The sequence below is a fragment of the Euprymna scolopes genome, chromosome 9, assembly GCF_053919585.1.
Source record: "Euprymna scolopes isolate OS-2025 chromosome 9, ASM5391958v1, whole genome shotgun sequence".
NCBI classification, from domain to species: Eukaryota; Metazoa; Mollusca; class Cephalopoda; order Sepiida; family Sepiolidae; genus Euprymna; species Euprymna scolopes.
Window position 1 is genome coordinate 97,147,722 of NC_136490.1, and position 22,438 is coordinate 97,170,159.

At 32.7% G+C, this 22,438-nt stretch overlaps 1 protein-coding gene across 1 annotated transcript in view; it reads right to left on the minus strand.

Annotated features, from left to right (window-relative positions):
• The window catches only part of LOC145284789 (3-hydroxyisobutyrate dehydrogenase, mitochondrial-like), a 102,556-nt gene that overhangs the window by 41,773 nt on the left and 38,345 nt on the right, over positions 1-22,438 (minus strand). Inside the window, exon 2 of the mRNA XM_080133755.1 lies at positions 22,294-22,304. Within this exon, the coding sequence (XP_079989881.1) occupies positions 22,294-22,304 (11 nt within the window). The remainder of the gene's footprint in view (positions 1-22,293; positions 22,305-22,438) is intronic.

Consider the following 22,438-nt stretch of genomic DNA (forward strand, 5'->3'; position numbering starts at 1 on the left):
TATTGTTGTCATATTTGGGCTGGTGCATCTGCTACTAGTATCTCACTCCTGGACAGGGTTCAAAAGAGTCGCCAACCTGATAGGTCCTGGACTATCATCTAAGCTTCAACCTCTTTCTCATCGACAAAAATGTTGCATCCCTCTGCCTGTTTTACAAGTATTTTAATGGCAGATGCTCCGACGAACTACAAGCCCTTGTACCCCCCCTTGAAGTAAATAAACCTGGCAAACGGTAAAGTTCTACCCCTACATAGATGTAAGGAAGCCTTTTACTCCAATAGTCCTACCCCTAACGATGTAAGGAAGCCTTCTACTCCAATAGTTTCTTCCCCAGAACTGCTAGATTTTGGAATTTCCTTCCAGGTTCCTGCTTCCCCAACTGTACTGACATGCAGAAGTTCAAGTGTAATGTGAATAGACATCTTGCTGCTCAACTCCTTACATAGTATCCCTGCAACTTATGTCCCTGGTAGTAGCCCATAACACCAAAGTAACATTACAATCATATGCTGTATTTTTGTGGACATCGGCAATATTATATACCTAATGTGCTTCAACAAGTCATTTTTTTTTTTATTTGTGGATTCATTTTGAAAAGAATTACATTGATAGAAAGAGAATAAAATAAGCACTCCAATGGTGTTAATTTATTTTTCTTTTGTTAAAAATGAAAAAAACGGTAAAAAATGACAACAGCAAAAAGGGAAACTGTTTTTTCAATGTTTACATTTCATACGTTACGTTTGGATACGCATGCACGTCGTCAAATTGGCTGAAATTTTACAGGCTATATAAGCATAAAAACCCATCTCTACTGGACTTTGATTTATATGTTTACAACTACAGGAAGCAAAATTACGACTGAGCAAAGTTGACGAAGAATATTTCAAAATTGATAAGATAAATCGGTATATATCATCCCTTTTCATATACATAATAGTTTCAGAATTATTTTGATGTATAATATGTAACTATTTGATAATTATTAATTGTGCGAAAATTTCTTTAAAATGTTATCTACCATAGAAATTCAAATCCACTTAACAGGAGAAAACGGCTCGCTATGCATTAACGAGTTTAAAAAACTGTTTTTTCTGCTTTCAAAACGAAAGCAGAAACATCAGTTTCATTTTTTATTCTTAGTTTGTCAATTTAAAAAAATTATTTTCAAGTTTCTCAAATCAAATTTCCAAATGATACTATTTTGTTGTTTTTAACGCTTTTAGTACACATGTACTAAAAGCGTTAAAAATCAACAAAATGTACTAAGTACATGCGTTTCTGTAATTGTGTTTTTTAGTGGTAAAAAAAAAAAAAATTTTTCTTACAACATATCACCATTTTTTTCACGTTAATTTAATGCCAAATATTTATTCATGGTGTTTGGTTTGGTTGTTTTGTAGAGGAAAATTGTTATTCCTATTTTTGCCTTTGCAGGACATGATTAAATTTTGCAAAAAGTAAAAGGAAAACACAATAAAATCAATGTTTAGTGTATTTTAAGTTAGGAAGCTAGTATCTTCAGATAGCCTGATCTTGTAACACCAAAACAAAATAGAACAGATCCATTCTTAAATGTGTCCATTCAATCTGTGCATTTAGCAATAAAAATACTATTTCAAATTAAAATGTGACAGACAGACATTTCCTCTCAGATGCAGACTTGCTTCTAATAAAAACAATTTAAAAAATGACATTTCATATTTAAACATGAGAGATTTATGTACAAAATGTTATTTCAAACTTAAGCGTGGCGGTCAAAGTCTATTATATAGATACATGGATGCATCTACCCCCTTCCTATAACCCTGAAGACATTCTGTGAAATCAGGCATCCTGGACATAGCAGAGCATTCGTTTGACCACAACATTTACAATCATTTTCTCTTGTTGAAAAAAAGTCTGTGGAATTAGTAAATATCCCCAAAGTCTCAAAAACACACTCCCTAATCAATAGGGACAACAACATTTCAAGTTGTCTGCTTTAATTCCACAAGCCACACATTTTGTTTCCATAGCGGCTCAGGAAACGGGAAGGATGTGCTGTCGATGCACGTGGATTCCTTGATTATCTCACGTTAAACTATTTTTCAGCCTAAATGGCCAGAAATGATAGCAGCATATTCGGGGCTGCAGAACTTTGAAATGCCAGTACAAAACAACAGATCACCCTTTTCCTCGTGAAAAAAAAAAAAAATGAGACAGAAAACTATAACAAAAAACAAATCTGCATCTCATTCCACAGATTTAATAAATTAAAATACCAGAATGAATTGAAAGTAACAAGAAATCTGATCCCTGTAAAATTATTACATTTTTATATTTTTGCATCAAGGAATGATTAGTTGGTTGGTCTATTTTATGGCAAATCAATCTTTTTATTTTCTGTTTTATTTACATACCATCGATACAAAGTTATATTGGATACAAACACGAGCCAAGAGAATGATCAGATAACTAGCTTACTGCGCCACATCAGATCCTTGGTTGTGACATCATTTCCCTAAAACATTGACTTAAATTTTTCAACATAATTTCTAGCAAAAATATACTATTTTTTTTTTTTGCACTTAATTTAATCTTTAATGTAAATTTTCTTTTCAATGTCATCTACCAGATCCCATGTTCAGTGGATACATACTTGCTGATAAATATGGTTGCTTTTCCTCTTCAATCATTAGAGTGTATATTCTTACAAACCTCATGTTTGTTTTGCAAATGATAACAGCTCTTTTATATTAATTTATTTTTATTTCGAACTATTATTCTCATCTTTATTAGTTGTTGTTTTTCATATTTTATTGGTTTGTTTATTCACAACGTTTCGGCCAACTATTCCTCTGGCCTTCGGGGCCCGTGGCGCAGTTGATAGAGATGTTGAATCTCTACAGTTCCAGATGAACATTGTCTGAAGAATGCGGTTTCAATCCCACCCAAAGCGTGCCAGAGGTTTACTTGGCCAAAATGTGGTGAGACGACAACAACTACGGATGGCAGTGATTGCTGAGAATGCAGTTAGGAGATTCGAAGTTCCTATCCGTCGCGGTTACCGTTACCACCTGATGAAGGCCAGAGGAATAGTTGGTCGAAACGTTGTGAATAAACAAACCAATAAAACATATAAAAACAACAACTAATAAAGATGAGAATAATAGTCCGAAATAAAAATAAATTAATATATATAATGCTCATCTCAAAAATGAATTCCAATTAAGACTTTCACCGAAACATTGAACTTGAACATTTTTCTTAAAAAATAGTATGGTTCGTAAACTGGAGAAGTATCTGAATTTTAATAGCAACAACATAATAACATAGATTTCAATGCAGGAAGTCACAGAGTTCCTGATTCATTCTTGGGAAACATTGATTATTTCTGCTAAAACAATATGTATGGGATCTACATTTTTACAGTTGAGATGATGCGTTAAGAATTTTACTGTACAATCTATTTTAATGACATATTTCTTTATTAAATTATTTAAAAAATAATATACATATTTTCTTACAAATAAAAACAACCAGCCACGCATGTGTGGTTCCTCTCTACAAGTAAAATGTGAGGAATGGATGACCAAAAAGGAGTAAGTTGTGGTTTGTGAGGCAATTTTTTTTGTTTTCAATTTTTATCAAAAATACAACTAAGTCCAGCTCCTGGGGGATGCAAACCAGAATTTTGCCTGGGTCAGCGATACTGAATGTATATTTGGAACAATTGCTTTCACATTTTGGCCAAGTTTCAGTGAAATCTAATGGACGGATAAAAAGTTAGGGCGCCACAAGTATCATTTTTGCCATTTTGGGGCATTCTTGACCCCCTTTTGAGCCTCTGAGGGTGCTTTGAGTTTTGTCCAAAAAACTTTATCGTTGCGCACATCTACGTATTGAAGTACAACTTGTGGCAAAATTTCAAAAAAAAAAGTAATGGATTGTTATCCGGGAATCGTCCAGATGAACAGACACCACTAAAAACATAGGTCCCTCTCTGATAAATCAGGGGACCAAAAATGACAAAATCTAGGTGGTGATAATGAGCAAAAAGAAAGGTAAAACAGTACCGGGCAATGCCGAGTAGATGTTTTATGCTAGTGGCATTCACTCTCTGTAGGTTGAACCAGCTTCCTCTGAAGGTGGATGTTTACAGGGAATATCAAATTACAACTAGTTGTATATAATGTATATAAGATGTATATCTTTAACACTTAAAGCATTTGGTTGAAAAGGCATTCTAGGTGGATATAAACATTATGAGTTCAATCCCTGGGTTTGGTTTCAGCAACATTAAATAGATGTCACAATGCATGAAAAATGGAATTGTAAACATGGTTCACTTTATGTCTTTCCCATGGGAGTTCCAAATATGAATGCCTGGAATATACTAAAAATGGTTATGTTGCTTCTTCTAGGTATGTTTCACGTAGCCATTAGCTTTATTGAAAGGATTCACACATAACTTGTAAAGATCTAAAGCTTTCACTGTTAGACATTTTCTAGAATCAAAATATTGTAATGCATGCTGATCAAGAGTTGAATAAGGATTCAAGACATAAGGTTTCATATCATTATATCTTGATTTTAATCTACATAAGAAAACATAAAAGTGGTGCAAAACTGTTCTCCTGGGACGGGAATACTTCTCATGTATATAACTAGCGGGACCTGTGGAAATTCCACAGCAGCATCTTTTATATGTAATATACTGTTGCTGGGCATTCTGTGGCGTTCAGTATGAATGAAGACACCTTCATATTATTCTAGTCCTTTCGCTAAAAATGTAAAAATATTTATCTAAGCAAATCTATATATTAATACAGTAGTGTGTAGAACAATAAAAATGAAGTGAGTTATTTATTTTTTCCATATTTAATAATGTAAGCATGACCGTTAAAAAACAATATAAAGTAGTGATTTCAAAAATAAAAAAAATAGATGAGTTGAGTGCCATCATCTATAATCAAAAACGAAACCAAAATTTATGAAGAATTCTTGGCAAAATTATTTATTACAAGAAATGGAAGGACACATTTTTTGTTCCTTTTCGCCACGTTAAAAAACAGCCCTGGTGTCTAACTCTGTCCCATGGGGAGGCATTGTAAATAGGAACAATTATTAAACGACAGCCACTCGAAAGAAAAAAGATGTAAGCGTGACACACAAAGTAGCACTCACGCTATCGTATTAATATATAGATAAGTTTTGTTGTTACAAAGCTCAAATTTGACAAAATTGGCACACAGGAAGATAATTAAACCCAAGAACTGCCATCTATTCTTTCAGTGTAGCAATATCATCGAAGTCTACTCTTCTTTTAGTGGTTTCTTTTAATTGGGAATCACCACTTTTTAAGACCCGAAGGCCACTCAAGGATAAGGATTAATGAATCTAAGGTGATAGTATAGTAATTGGCGTAAATTGGGTAAAATTTGATTATTTATGGGGACGGCTCAACAAGAACTTGTTTATATTGGATTTGAAGACTACCATGTTGTATTCAATGGGAAGCAGGCCAGTGGAACAATGTTCCATGGGCAGGCAGTTCTGGGAAAGAAGTTTTATTCATGGAATCTGCGTTCAGATTAAGGCACAGATAGAGAGTGGGGGAAATCATGTACAGTGGTCTCTTTTGAGATCATCAGAACTAAGCCTGTCTTTAAGATTCACATCACATATTCATAGTATCATTCTATATATTAATACGATAGCGTGTGTGTTTTTTGTGTCACGCTTACATCCGGGTTGTTTAATTGTTATGTACTTTTATTTCTTATCATAAATAATTTTACCAACAATTCTTCATAAGTTTTGGTTTCGGTTTTGAGTATAGCTGATGCCATCTATTTTTTTTATAAATAATTTTATCAAGAATTCTTTATAAGTTTCGGTTATGGCTGAAGGAACTCAAGTTATATATATATATATATATATATATATATATATATATATACATATATTTTTTCATAAGTTTTTATTTTGGTTTCGATTCAAGCTAATGTACCCAAGTCATATGGATATATTTTTTTTATTCTTGAAATCGCAACTTTATAACAGAATTCTTGGCAAAATTATTTATTACAAGAAATGGAAGGACACAACAATTATTAAATGACAGCCACTTGAAAGAAAGAAGATGTAATCGTGACACATAAAGTAACACCCACGCTATCGTATTAATACACAGGGTCATCAGTATTTATCATTACAACTTAAAGTGGTTATATTTAGGAAATAAAAAAAAAATTTAGAATTTTTGCAAATGTATTATTGTAGAAAAAGCAATAGAAAGTTAATACACAAAATATTATTTGATATGTCCACCATCTGCGTCAATAAATAGTTGAAGACGTTTAGGAAAAGCCTTACATATGTCAGAAATTACTTTCTGGGGGACTTTGGCCCACTCCTTCTGCAGTTTGACCTTCAGAGCTCCCAAACTTTGATGGTGAGTGGCCGAAACCTTGCTTTCAAGGTATGACCAGATCCTAAAATCAAGGGGATTCAGATCAGGGGAAGATGGGGGCCATTCCTCTTTGGGAATGAAGTGCGGGACATTCTCAGAAAGCCACTTCTGAGTCTTTTTAGCCCCATGTGATGGTGCGGAGTCCTGCTGAAAAGTCCAGGGACGTTTTTTTAAATGCTTCTGTGCCCAGGGCAACAATGTGCCAACAAGGATGTTATCTTGATAGTTTTGCTGGTTCAATTTCACCCCCTGGTCACAAAAAAGAAGGGACTTTTACCAGACTCTGTCACGGCTCCCTAGACCATCACTGATGCGGCACATTGTTTCCTTGTCACCCCTCGGGATCCTTCGTCTCTATCCCTCGACCAAACCCAATCGTTTTGGGTGTTAAAGTGGTGTTAAACATCAAATTTCTTCTGAAAACGAAATTTGGTAGCATGCCATTTTTCATAAGTTTTTATTTCGGTTTCGATTCAAGCTAATGCAGCCAAATCATATAGATATATTTTTTTTATTTTTGAAATCACAACTTTATAACACATAAAAATCGAAAGAACATCAACTCTATAATAATATACACAAAATTTGCAAGAATTAAAATATCATATTTAAGCATACTTTACAACTGAGCTTTACCAGGTGTTCGTGCTAGCTTAGATAAATAGTTTTGCAGTTTTAACAAAAAAGCTACAATAATATCAGAGCGTTTCCATTTACACTTAACATCTACAGAATGGCAACATCAATGTATTATATATGAATGAGTCCCCTATGGAATTTCCACAGGTCCCACTAGTTCTAATATTATTTCTGTCCATGCAACACATGTCTTCAACACTTACTGGCCAGGTTTCACTTTCATACATCATCACACTGCATATAAATGCCCGATAGATTTTTTCCCTTGGTCGCCTGCAGTAATGCGCTGCTGATTAGTAATGGTAGAAGTTCCCCTTTCTTTACTTAATCCAATCTCAACTCTTGCAATCCATGTGCTCCAATGACATCATGATAACAAAATTTCTTGAAAAGTTCAATAACTTTGCCATCCAGATATGCTCTCGGCACATTTTAGTTGTCATTCATCTCCATTATCATCATATTCAGTTGAAGATCCATCTTACATGTTCGCATGTGTTGGACGGCTTTTTGGAAATTGACTTCCAAACTTATCTATGGCCAGGCTTCTTTGAAAGGCATTTCCTTAATCAAGTCACTTTTTTCACACAAATTGATTATCCTCTCTCAACCTATCAGCATCATGGTCATTGTTTTAAGAAGATCACTGTCAAAAATAAAACTATATTTTAACAGTTAACACTTTAAAGAGGGTAGAAAATGAACATTAGGTTTACTTTCAGCAACCTCATAACTAGTTTCCCTTATTGTGTCCTATAGACCTCACATTCTATGAGTAATATTTATGATAAAGAGGAAAAAAATTGTTGTTTTCTGGGCCAAAGTCTATCCACTTAACACTTATCATTGGTTAGTTTTTGACCTTGAAGTATAATTATTTTCTTAGTTCCTTACATCAAGTGGTTTCATGCATTGTCAGAAGTGATTCCCATAAAAAAAAGAGAACAGTTCAGCCACATATTGACGAATTCCTTATTTCTGAAGTAGTAACCATAATTCAATGAAACGTGGAATAATAACTAATCAGCTTTAGACCAAAAAATAAAATAAAGTTCTTCCATAGAAAAATAGGAATAGAAAACTGGAGGGTGAAAACAACAAATACAGAAAAAAAATAAAACTCAAACTAAAATTGTCGTATCACCCAAATTTAATTATGATTAAAGAAAAAAAAATTTAAACATGAAGCAGATAAAATTAATCAACAAAGAAACTGTTTATAAGTATTGTATTTCAGTATTAAATAACCAAAATCGAGTTGATATGTCGTAAAATCATTCTTTAGCTTCCAGACTCCCACTTCCACATCAGGGAACAATTACTTCACCTTTGCCTGTTTCCCCTGTAACAATCATGGCTGATGCCGTATGCTCTTACTGCAGCTGCCTTCTTGATTGCCACATAGAATTACGAGGCATTGGAAGTGCCAAGATTTGTGTTGTGGTTCCTTCGTAGGTGATAATTGCCACGCACACCAAGTGCGATTTGCATTTCTTCCTGAACATTAGAGAGTGACAGGATTTGAGGTGAGAAACAAACATTTTGTTTCATTTTTTTCTCCTCAAGAAACCCACATTTGTCTTTGTATGTTTTAATAGATGTATATGACCATATGTCGTCCCGTGTTGACTAAACCCTTGACTCATCCTTTCCTACAGGTTTGTTTATGCTGGGCAGGATAGAGTGAGTTTCAAAAAATTGTTATACTTTAATAAAATAAAAAGACAAAATTGCAATTTAGTTACTCTTCTTTTCTCTCGCTGGCAACAAGTTTAATTCATGACTGCCATTTCTTCTTTGTTAATAAAGAAAATGAAACAAAGAGGATGATGAAAATATGTCATACAAAAGCCAAGTCAACCAGCATTTGTTTCCCTGAAGCTTTTTATTTTCTTACTAAATGCATGTCATAATATAAATGAAGTTAACAAGGCCTTTTAAAAAACCAAAAAAGAAAACAAACTTAAATTCATCTAATTAAGGCTCCCAAAATTCATACTAAAATTGTCTGTAAGGACCCATGGCATAGTGGATGAAGTACTTAGTAAAATTCAGTTATAAGTTACACTCTTCTGGAGGTTGAAGGTTCAATTGTCAGTGCAAGCAACATTCAAAATACAATTGCTAATAACTTAGGATTTTTACCAAGTTGTGGCCGACAAAACAAAAGCATGCTATCTCCGTGGATTAAATAAAGGGCTTGTTTGAAATTCTGTGCAGATTTCTGAGTTTAACAAGATACACCTGAAGAAGATTGGAGGTTACATCGATAGAAACATTGTGCAAATAATACTCGAGATGAGAACAGTAGTTTGAATAATCAAAATAAAACAAATTATCATTCCTCATCTCCCAAATTAAGAAAAATGCAAACCATTATTTTGACATTCAAGTTGATTATATTTGCACATCATATATTTTTTATTTTTTTCGCTGAATACATTCATAAAAACTACAAAGCTTTCATCACAAGATTATGGGCCTGCGTAGAAAAGGGAGGTCAAAGATTGAACCGTCATTCCTACTAACCTAGGGTGCCTCAATAACACATGACACAGCAGACATGTCAGAGAAATGGCATGCAAAGCTTATGCCTTTTAACTGATTCTGTTTAAAAGTTTATCGATATATTCCCTCTTCTCTAGTCAGATATGGTGAGGGTGAGTTGACAACAAACTCTTGCTGTGACATCGCTTTAACACAGAATATATTAACTTTAGTAAATTTTGATCGCAACAAGTCTTGCGTTGACAAGGCTGCATTTATGCAGTCTTGACAGAATTAAGTGTATGCATTTGGAAAGAGGGTGATGTGATTTGTAACTATAATATTTTGATTTTCATAAACAAATGTTTGCATGAGATGCATTTTTTCTAGTCTCTGCAGTGCGTTTAGCCTTTTGATGGGGGAGCCAAGTGTAGTTTCTGTTCTGATAATACACTTCAACTTTTATATTCTCAGTCAGTGAAGGAGAAATTCTTCTAAACTAAAGCAATTATATTTTTTGCCCTAATTTGGAGCGCCCCTTTTATGGACCATGCTGAAATAATAATGTTACTATTTATGAAGCCATTCTTAAGATGACGATGGGGAACAGCTTTTAATTATTCTGTACTTTCACCTAACAATTTAATAAGCAGATGATATTGTAAAAATTGAACTTAACTTGAAAATCCCATCTATAGTACGATCTGTACACTTAAAAAACACTGCAAATAAAAAAAACTTTTAAAAAACATAAAAAAAACATTGAAAACTCTTAACTCTTCCCTTACATATTATCAATCATTACTTTTTAAATACATCCCCTCCCCTCAACTGACACCATTCATTGCCCTTGCTCAATACTACAAGAGAAGGGAGAGGGTAAATAAATTGGTGACAAGTCAGTAACCAGTGGTTATATCAATATATGAACTTCTGTTCATTTAACATCATTTCTCACTTGTTCAGAGGTCAAACAATGTCTAACTCACACTATCTAGCGGGCCAGCTGTCCCTAAACTGGTGCTGTGTTGTTTTGTCCAACCATCTGTCTCTAAGCCCTAGCATTCATGTACATACATTGTATGAGATGGACAAGTCACTCGACAATCTTGCCAGTGAATTTGGGAGAGTAGAGAGGAGGAATGGAATAGGAAAGATGTGGAAAGGCTTAAAAGCGCATGCCGCTATTATGTTATGTTGAAGAGCTGAGAGTAGCAAGATTAATGTGGTGTGAAATTCAACCACATGATTACAAATGATAACAAATGCACAAATTTTGATAAGATGCGCAGCCCTTGAATTGGACTGTTTTCTCAGATGAGAACCCATGATACACACATACTTGATACAATGATGATATCATGACATAAAATGCTGATGACTGTCACAAGCAAAATGACACTCCTACGACTGAAGGAGCCCAAAAAGTATGCACCTGTTATGAGGACACTTCATATGTTTCACAAATATCTATTTTTGCAAACTCTGATTAGCATTACAAGTTGATTTTTTTCTTTTTAGATAATTGTTATTTTATCACCTTGCATGAAAAGACCGTTTGAATTATGCAAATACCATCAGTACTTCAAAAGTTATGAGAATTTTAAGTGCCAAAATTTATACTTTTCCATGAACATTTTTCTTTAGAAAAAGTGGGCTAAATTACGGACCTCAACATTTCAAGAAATTCAATAACTTTACCAACATTTATTTATTTTTCAAGCTATTCTCATGAAACTTGGCACTCTTATGTAAAAATGTGTACTCTTTCTGATTATGCAGTCAAATTTGATGTATCTCTTTACCATAAGCCATGAATTATAAATTCAAATGTACAAATTTCAATTCTTTTTTAAACTGCCGCATGGAATCATACAGTGGGTGTCTATTCCTGAGCAAAACTAAGTATTATAGTGGTATTTAAATATAGCTTTATTGAGAGCAGGCATTTTCCTACCTCCTCACCAAAGGAGAGCTTTATCTGGGTGTAGCCATTGAATGCCTAAAGAGCATTCATGGCCGGTATTTACTACTACACTCACAGAAAAGAAAAAATTGAGTAGATATGAATTAATCTCAGAAATAAATCAAAGAAAATTTTTCATACAGATTTTGGATTTCTGTAAAAGATAGAAATTCTCATAGTTGACCAGAACTTATTGGGACCAGTCCAATTTTCAATTTTGTAAATCCTCTCTATCTGGCCCAAAATATACCCCTATTTTCTGAAATGCAACCATAAATCATACTCTTCATGAATCCTTGATGTAGCTTTCACAGTACCAGGATACTAGGAATCTTGATAAGCAACAACTATATATTCACCAGTTGATGGTAATTTTTGTCATTTCTATTCTGTTGTTTTACTGAAAATTCAAAGAAATAAAACAATATTTTACATTGTTTCCACCTTAACATTTAAAATAATTACTTTTATATGTTTTAGGGTATGCTGAAAACGAATATCGCATTTAAACTTTCTGCAAATAAGTAGTTTTCCAGATATAAAGCAATGTCATTTCTTATGTTATCGCTGGTGGTCATCTTGGTACACGCGAGCGTGCAAACATAACCCCGAGAAACTATGCACAGACACATGCACCATGATAGCAATAACATAAGAAATTACATTGCTTAATATCCGGAAAGCTACTTATTTGCGGAAAATTTAAATGCGATATTCATTTTCAGCATACTCGAAAACCTTCAGAGGTAGTCATTTTAAAGAAAAATGTTATGGTGGAAACAAGGTAAAAATTTACAAAATGCATCACAATGAAATTCTTTATCGAACCACCCAATTATTATTTAGATATCTTCAGTTAAAAAAAAAAAAATGGGTTTGTTTTACAGATTCAAAATTGGTCTTGACAATGAGTTAAAAATAAATTAAAGTTTCATGATATATTTTATTTAATTGTTAGCTAAAAGTACAGAATAGTTAACAAAACATCCTTCCTTCCCCATGTTAAGAATGGGTTTCTAAATAATAACATTATTTCAGCATGGTAGCATAAGTGCACAAGTACCTTTTATTTGTTATATATTTGTTATTTTTTTTGTTTTTTTACCACTAAAAAACAAACGCATGTACTTAGTACATTTTGTTGTTTAACACTTTTAGTACATGTGTACTAAAAGCGTTAAAAACAACAAAATAGTATTGCTTGGAAATCAAATTTGAAAAACTTGATAATTTTTTTAAATTGACAAACTTAGAATAAAAAAAAAATGAAACTTTTTTTCTGCTTTTGCTTTGAAAGCAGAAAAACAGTTTTCTCTTTTTAAGAGAATACAAACTCGTTAATACGCTGACAACGATTGTTAGCTATGCACTAACCATCACTGTCATCATTTCCCTTTAAGCGGATTTGAATTTCTATAAAAGATAACATCGTAAAGAAATTTCCGCACAATTAATAATTATCAAATATTTACACATTATACATGAAAATAATTCTGAAACTATTATCTATATGAAAATGGATGATATATACAGATTTATCTTATCAATTTTGAAATAATCTTTGTCAACTTTGGTTAGTCGTAACTTTGCTTCCTGTGGTCGTAAAAATAAAAATCAAAGTCCAATAAAGATGCTTATATAGTCTGAAAACTTTCAGCCATATCAAATCAAATTTAACCCTGCGTATATGTATCCAAACGTAACGTATGAAATGTAAACATTGAAAAAAACAGTTTCCCTTTTTGCTGCTGTCATTTTTTACAGTTTTTTTTTTTCATTTTTAACTTGGAGCATAAAATCATTGAACGCATAAAAGCAAAATACATTAACATCATTGGAATGCTTATTCAATTCTCTTTTCATCAATATAATTCTTTTAAAAATTGACCAACAAATAAAAAAGATATGACTTGTTGAAGAACATTAGGTATGTAATATTACCGATGTCCACAAAAATACAGCATACGCGTGTAATGCTACTCTGATCGTGTATATTTACCTAGAAACCTGAATATTCTATTCAAGTGATGGGTACACTGATAATAAAACAAAAAAAAGAAGAAAAAATCAATGCTCTATCACAACTATTATAACTATGCAACTATAAAAGTGTCAGTTTTTTATATGATAAACTGCTGTCCAGATAATTGCTTATTACAGTAGTACTTCAGTAAAACATCAAGACGGGATTAAATGTTTTAGCCAATCGCAAAGATCAAAGACAGCTCTACAGAAAATGTCTTAAATTTTGTGAAATAGTTTTTGTATGATATAAACACAGATTCACATTTACTTGTCCCCCCACAAGGACAGACTTAGACGCAAGGCTCGTTTTTAATGAAGGGAAAATCTGGCTCACTAAAAAAATTAGTTTATCAAAATCTTGAATACATTAAAAAAAAACATTAAGAAGCTTGTCAAAATAAAAGGAAATTATATTGAGATTTGAAAGTAGATGAGGATGCTCCACTATACCCCAAACTTAAAAAATGGAACTGTACTTCCTTCTCAGTGATTTTAGAATCAGAATTGGTAATTGCATCACAATTGGAAATGTAGAAGAGAATTGCTTAGTGTTTCGGAATTGGGGGAAAAAAATATTAGAAAAAAAAAACACTCAACAGGAAGAGAATTCCACAAGTTTGCACTTCTGGGAAAGAAGCTACTGTAACATGAAGCTGTATTAGAATAAAGTATACACATATATAGGTCTTCTCTCTCATTTCTAAACAAAGCACAAACCAACTCTTTTATACACAATGACCACATCATTACAAAAAAATAATATTGTCATCATTAAACCTGGCTTCATCATTTCCTTCACTTCAGCCATTCAAAGGATTTTCCATTTTCAGCTTCTTTCTCCTTACAAACCTTTAATACACTGTTCACACTCACAAAAATGGAAAAATAAACAACCACCACCATCAACATTCACACATAGGTAATTGTGATTTAAACATGATATAAAATTTTCGGAATTGGTTGATTTTACACCAGAAAATATGTCTTCAGCAGTTATTTAATATTTTTAAAATGCAGCAGTAAAAGTGTTTTATTCTTTGTTTTGTCAGAAAAAAAAAAACTTTATTATTTTTATACAAAAATGGTCATGGCATCAAATAATCCGTAAAAGACATAAAAAAAAAGATTTTGAAATACAAAATCTTGACAGTTGAAATTTGATGTGCTTGTTAATAGTTTAACATGCAATAATCTAGATTTGACAAAAAAAATTGTATTTGAAACTGATAAACAAAAAACAAATAAAGACTAACAAGGTGATATTTAAAGAGTAATATCTACAAAATAAACAGATGAAAAAAAAAATATTAACCAAAAGCAGATAAAATAAAATGAATATAAAATATAAAAATAAAACTCAACACCAACAGAAAAAGTAAAGAATAGACACCACCTCCCCAAAAAAGACATTTGAATGCGAATGAAATATTAACAAAGAGATGTTGAAAGAATGAGATCTTAAAAAATAAACATATAAACTGAAAATAAAACCAAAAGAGGATGAAATCAATGAAAAATATAAAATTCAGCAAATTCCAATAATAAAGAACAAAAAGTAAAAAGAAAAAAAGAAATGTAGAAAAAAATGAAAGAAAGTTAAATTCAAGTTTTACAATGTCTTTTTTTATCAAATTCTTAGGTCAACGTACAGAATAGTTACAAAACACCCTCCCCTTCCTATGTTAAGAATGGCTTTCTAAATAATGGTTATTATTTTAGCACAATACAATAAGTGCATAAGTAAATAAAAGTGAATGTGAATGAAAAACTAACCAAAGATTTCAAACTGGACAAGATTTATGAAATAAACAGATAACAAAAAAAAAAAAATAAAAGCAATTTTGAATGAAAACATTAAAAAAAAACATAAAATGAATTAAAATTATCAAATACCAACAGCAATGAAAGATGATGATGAGGAATGAAAAAATACCAACATCAAAGTGATTCCAAAAGAATAAGCAGTTATAAAAGAGATAAGCTAATATATAAAAATAAACAAAAACGATTGAAAAAACAGAAGCAGTGATTTCTCCAGCGAGCCAGAATATGTTTTAAAGAGCAGGTGAATATAACGACACTTAAGCTCCCATGAAGCCAGGCCCATCAACCCCAGATATTTGACATGATGTCTGCAGTCTAACTTTGACAGAACGTAATCAATCATTCGGTTATAAACGTGTGGGGGGGGACAAGTGTAGGCTGAGCACCCACATGGTGACACTGACAAGTTTGTAAAGAGCAGAATGTAATTAATAATAAATGATCGTATTTCTGATCAATATTGGATATTGGGTCAAAGTAGCTAGAATGGAGAGAGAGAGGGGGGAGGAGAAAGAGAGAGAGAGGGAAATAAAAAAAAAAACAATAAAAACATATTTTTTTTCTAATTTCAAACCATCTCATTCAACTCATGCTCTAGCAAGCAGAGCGCCATCCCTCCCTGCCTTCTGGACTTCCCAGTTTCAGATTCTGACAGTCTCTGTGTCATTCCATCCTGCTAAAACTTTGTCCCCGATTTGTAATCCAATTAAACTGTTACGAACAGGAATGAGGATAACACTGGCAAATGCCAATCAACGCATCCTTCTCACGCTGTTGAGAAGTTACACAAGAGAAAAATCTTCAAAGGTTTGTGTTGTATATTATGGCAGGTCAACCCTTTTCGGAAATAGAAACTTAGTACAGGTTGGAACGATAAAATTTGCCGCCCAAAAGAAAACAACACTACAGCTTTATTTTAAAACTTTTATTGAAAAAAATCAATTCAGGTAACTTGATTATGTTGTAGAGCTGACATCTGTTCAATGTAACTGCCTTCAACCTTAATCACCACCTTGATACGAGTCCAGAACTGGGATTATGCCTTTTCCACAAGCGCCGGCGAGAGCTCCGCGAATGCTTGGCGATCAGGCTGACTTTGGTATTGTGAAAGGTCATGTTGGTGATGTTCTCGACGTCTGACCAAATGAAATAGTCCAGCGGGTTAAAGGCGGAGAGGAGGGGAGGACAGTGAGAGAAGGGTACAAAGTGGTAGCATTCCTTCTGAAGCCAAGCCTGATTCTTCTTTGGACTTGTGGGCTGGCGCCGAGTCCTGCTGTCACACCCAGGCTCTGCCAGCAGCTACCTGGTTGCACCAGGGGATCACTACACCCTTCAGCACATCCAGATACACTTTGGTGTTGACTTTCAAGCCGATTTCCAAGATTTGAGGCGGCATAATGTGACCCTCACTTGAAACAACACCAAAGACCATAACTGGCCGGAAACTTTGTTTTCATCATCCTGAGCATGTCCCTGTTATTTGTGGTAATCCAGTGATACATTTTGAGTGTGCTGGCAATGGTCCTGTTGTCATAACTTGGATTGGTAGAGAGCATGAGTTGTACAGCGGCGCATCTCTGATCTTGCTCATTGAACATTGTGTCACTTTCAGATGATAGAAGGCTTCTATAGTTCTGGCCAACTAATAGATGTTCTGCAAAAAACAAAAAAAAAAAAAAAAAAAAAAAAAACTGGTTTACATCAAATGAAATGGAATAATATTGTCTTTTCTAGTGGGACAATTTTATCATTCCATCCTGTACTTATTTGTTAAAACAGAACTGGTTGTACATACTTCCGACTGATGGAGAGATAACGGATGACTGCTTATGTAACATTGTAGTACACCGTTTTTTTAACAGTGTTGTTACATTTTAACAGATCCAACATGTTGTAGATTCCCTTTGCAAGGAAACAAGAAAATAAAAAAACCAGACTCACTTCTTTTTATTTTACCAAAAACCTTTATATCTGGTAATTCCAACAACGCATTTTAAAAAAAAAAAAAATTTTAATTTTTCATTTCTATTTCTTCAGACATGTGTAACTTTTTGTCTCTTCTGTGATGTCACCTGTTATGTTTGACGTTCATCTTTATCGCCAACTGTTATGTTTGCAGGTTGAACCAAATAACGTATAAGGCAATACAAATGAAGACTCAACAAACAAAGGTAGATCAATAAGAAGTGTATTAGGAAAAGTATATTTACAGTATATTTATATAATAGTTGTCAAGAGAGTCTTGGCTGGAGAACATATCTGCTCTCGGCTTGGCCTTCGGTGGCTTCTGGTTAACACACACTCAGACTAACCGAGTCTTGCTATTTATGTGTAATATTATCCACATATGTAAATGAGTGGGTGCCACCACAACATAACCCATGAGTCTCGGACATGTGCTTTTCTTGTCATGGTCTGAACACCTCTTATCCGAACATCTTTTATCTCTGTTGTGATGTCACTTTGTGCAACCGGCTTGGTCATCTGCATATTTTTATTTGGCTGTTCCAGCAGTGCTCTAATCAGAAAATTTATATAAAATCACTTTTAAAAGTTACACCATAGATAAAAAAAAATGTGTACATCTGGCTAAAACTTACAGTTTATCAAATGTCCACCTTTAAAAATCATGATGATACTAAAGTTGAAAATATGTACTCCTTAAAAAACATACCATCTATTGAATAAATTTTGTAACTTTCTATTGAAATTGGATTATTTTGATTTTCAGTGATTAAAATAATCAACACAAAGTGTAATCTCTTATTGAGGATTCAAACCATTACTAATACTACAGGTTGACCTTCCTTCAAGATGTGACAATGTTGACGGATTAAAAGGGTTGCTATGCTATGGAGACAAACATCGGAATTTAGATGCTGGAAAATGATAAAGAGAAAAAGCAGAGAAAACGAAAAACAAAGAAAAAGTCTGAACTGTGTTGAATGCTTGTAAGGAGTCATAAAAAAAGGGATTGATAAGAAATATTCCAGGTTGATTTTTAAGGAAGACCTTTGGTTATTTTTGGGCAATAAATTTGATAATCAAGAGAATGGCCTTATTCGATTCAAGTTGTGAGGATTTGTGAAAGAAAAATTAGCTGATAAAAAGTAATAGCACTTTATTCAACCGTGTTAAACATCTCCCAATGAGAATGATCATGTCAGGAAAATCCGTGGTGAGCTGATCTCAAAGGGAGATTTGGCTATCTGTATTTGTTATTATTATCATAACCAGAATATTATGATCTTGACTGATAGATGTTGCTGACTAAGTTTTCTAAACTATGTGAAGTTGTAAGAATTGCTTACTAAAAACTGAAAAGGACCAAACATCCACAGTGATAATTTTTGGACATCATTGTAGGAGAGAAGGGGTACATAGACATCAGCTGTGGCATCATTAATAAAATTCACAATCCTTTATATAATTTGATCATATTTTGTACGAATAAACTTCACTTAAGGCCTGATTGTCTTGTCCACCAAGTTTTAGTCAGAAATATCCAAGTCTTTTATTGCAGTTTAATGATAAGCACACCTGGATGCAATGTGTAAATTATCAATAGCTTTGGCAAACTCCTCTTTTGGCACTGTACTTATTTTCATGGCACTCTTCGATTCAAGAATAGTCTAGAGATTACTTTGATAAATATTATCAAGATAAACCTACTTAGAAACATCTGGAGATTTAAGATCAGGTGATTGTGAAGATCATTAAGAATCACAGATTCTACTGATGAGATGATCATCAAAGTGTGCCTGCAGATCACTGAACAGTGATAAAATAAAGACTGTTAGACATTTATGATTAAAACTTGGACAAATAAAGTATAAATTAAAGTTGATTTTTATCAAATATGGTGGGATGCTGACAGGATTGTGAATTTTTTTATTGATTAAGTGGCATTTTTTGGAAGGTCTCCTTGTATTACAGTTAATGCAATAGATCAAACTGTATTTAAACAGCTCATATTAAAATCTATCATGTGGATCAGACAGTATTTTTTTAATTTGTATACTAGCACTCAAACCCTTTTTTCCAATAACTGAGCTGCATCAGTTATTATTATATTCGAGCAGGGATGGATAATCAGAATTCCTCCATATTAAAAACAAAAATAAAGAAAACTCTGTATGATGTATGCACTTGTGACGGAAAGGAAATATTGTAAATCACATAAATTGATCAACTAGTTTTATTTTTATAAAAAAAAATCAATTTTAAGTGAATTTGATTTTTTCCAATGTCTCCTCCTCCCAATGTTAAGAATGGCTTTCTAAAATCTCGATTTTGAGTTATCTCCTTTTTTTTCTTGAGAATATTTTCAAAATGGTGTTACAATATTTTCACTGTTAATTTGGTCACAAAATTTGATTTTCTTATTTAAAAACAAAACTAGTTGATCAGTTTATGTGATTTTTGGAATACAATATTTTCTTTCTATTATGGGTACACACATCATACAGATGTTTCTTTATTTTTGTTTTTTAATATATGAAGAATTTTGAACAAGCACTGTCATTTCTCCTTTCAGCATCTGATGACAAATTTCTGGTTTGAAGATCCTTTCCAGATCAAACTAGTCGTTCGCTAAGTTTTCATCTGGTTAATGTGTGGATTTCAAGAGAAAGTGAATGATATAAGGTCAATGCTGTAATTTACCTACGCAGATCACATATGGCATATTCAAGTCATTGGCGGCAACACTTCAATCTATGATAACCAGAATCAGCTGAAGAACATTGTAGTTGGTGAGCAGATCTGTTCCTCAGATGTGTCTGATCCAACAAATTAATGATCAAATATGCACAACTTGTATACATCCTTCAACCACTTCCCAACTGCAGAGGAAGGTCGATTGTACAAAATTTTGGTAGACATTTGAAACTACCGACGTCCTCAAGCCCAAGTGCTAGGAAGTAACAAAGAAAAAAAAAAAAAAAAAAAAAAAAAGGAAAAAATATCACAAAAAAAGAGTAAAATAAGTTTATCAACAGAACAATAGATAAGAACATTGTTCACAAAGGGACAAAAAAGAAAATTAAAATTTAACGATTAATAAAATGATAGAAGGAAACGGAAACATAGACTGAACAATAGATCTGTCAATATTTTAGAGTTTGTTTTTGGTGTGGTGGTGAGTTTTACGACCATTGGAGTTGGATGCATTCAAACGCAAGTTGTAGCTTGGAACAGACCAAAATGAGCAGATGGCAAGTAATGAATTCAGCCTCAGCAGATGATCAAGATGCAGACTTTTGCGTTCTGACGGTCGATGGTACTCAGAGTCCAACTAACATCTACGAAATATATCAGAATCTATGCTTTCTTTCATATTTTTCATGTTTTATACTTGTGAACAAATGTGCACTCCTATATCGCTGTCAATTTGAGAGACGACAACACAGCCAAAAGAGATGAAGAAAAAATCCATGACACACAATGCTGGGGTCAGCGATGTTATTGAGTGGGGTAGCATGTGGTTTTATTGCAAATGCACTATTTGGTTATACATGAAATTTTCAACATAAATAGCAGGGCATGCTCCGAATCCTATGAGACACTATCCTCGAATGCCTTTGGTCTCTCTGTTCAAGGGTTTGTAAGGAAGCCCTGGCCTGAGGATACTGTTCTCTACAAGTAAACTATAACCAAATATTCAAAATAACATAACCAAATAATCCAAAATAACATAATCAAATATCCAAAATAACATAAACAAATATCCAAAATAACATAACCAAATAATCCAAAATAACATAATCAAATATCCAAAAAAACATAACCAAATATCCAAAATAACATAATCAAATATCCAAAATAACATAATCAAATATCCAAAATAACATAACCAAATATCCAAAATAACATAACCAAATATCCAAAATAACATAATCAAATATCCAAAATAACATAATCAAATATCCAAAATAACATAACCAAATATCCAAAATAACATAATCAAATATCCAAAATAACATAATCAAATATCCAAAATAACATAATCAAATATCCAAAATAACATAACCAAATATCCAAAATAACATAACCAAATATCCAAAATAACATTTTAGTGTTCAAGTGAGGATAGGAAAATTAATGTTCTTCACTGGTTTACTTACTCAATATAACTTTAATTGAACCCATGAAAAATACATAGAAATCATTTTAACAACATGAAGTGACCCCTTGATTTTAAAGATCTAACTCAAGTGAAATGGAAAAAAGAAAAGAATTTGAGTCACTTCTACACTATTAGGATGAAATTTCGGAAATCGTAAAACTGAATTTCACATGAAAACAATGGTATCTACGTATTCCTGGTATTTTTAAGAAGATTATATCCAAAAATTATGAAAATCGCTAAGGTAGAAAATTATTTATTAAAGAAAATAAAAAATAGAATTTGATGAAAATAATTGTAAGACACAGAAAAGGGGGGGTAATTTTCCATTTCGATTTAAACAAGATGGATGAAATTTTTTTTTGTTTTATTTTTTAGTGATTTAGTAATATTCATATAATTTTGACTGCATAATTTGGAAGCTAGCATCGTAATTTATTAGAATTGACAAACAAAAATCAGTAGAAACCATTGTTTTTTTTTTTTATCTGAAAACTCTATTTATCAACTACAAAATTTCATCCTAGAGTAGAACTGGTGAATTTAATAAACAATGCATGCCATTTAAAGCAAAATAAAAATGTTTCATTACCACCCACAATAGAATATTTAGATTACTTGCATAGAAATAAAATTCGAAATACTTGCACCAAATTGTAGGTTTACATATGATGTCACAATGAGGATTTCTGTCATAACATCATAAGGTGAACATCATTACTGTGTGAAGATGACAGCAGACCAATACGGATACCAAACAATACTCACCTTTGATGAATCTGAAAGATAAAAAGAAAAAAGTTTTAATACAAAGATTTTGATCATAAAGATTAAAAAAGAAATCTGTCACTTATATAATCATAAAAAGGTCTTTTTTTTGCTAAAATTAAATCATATCTTTCAATTCATCATG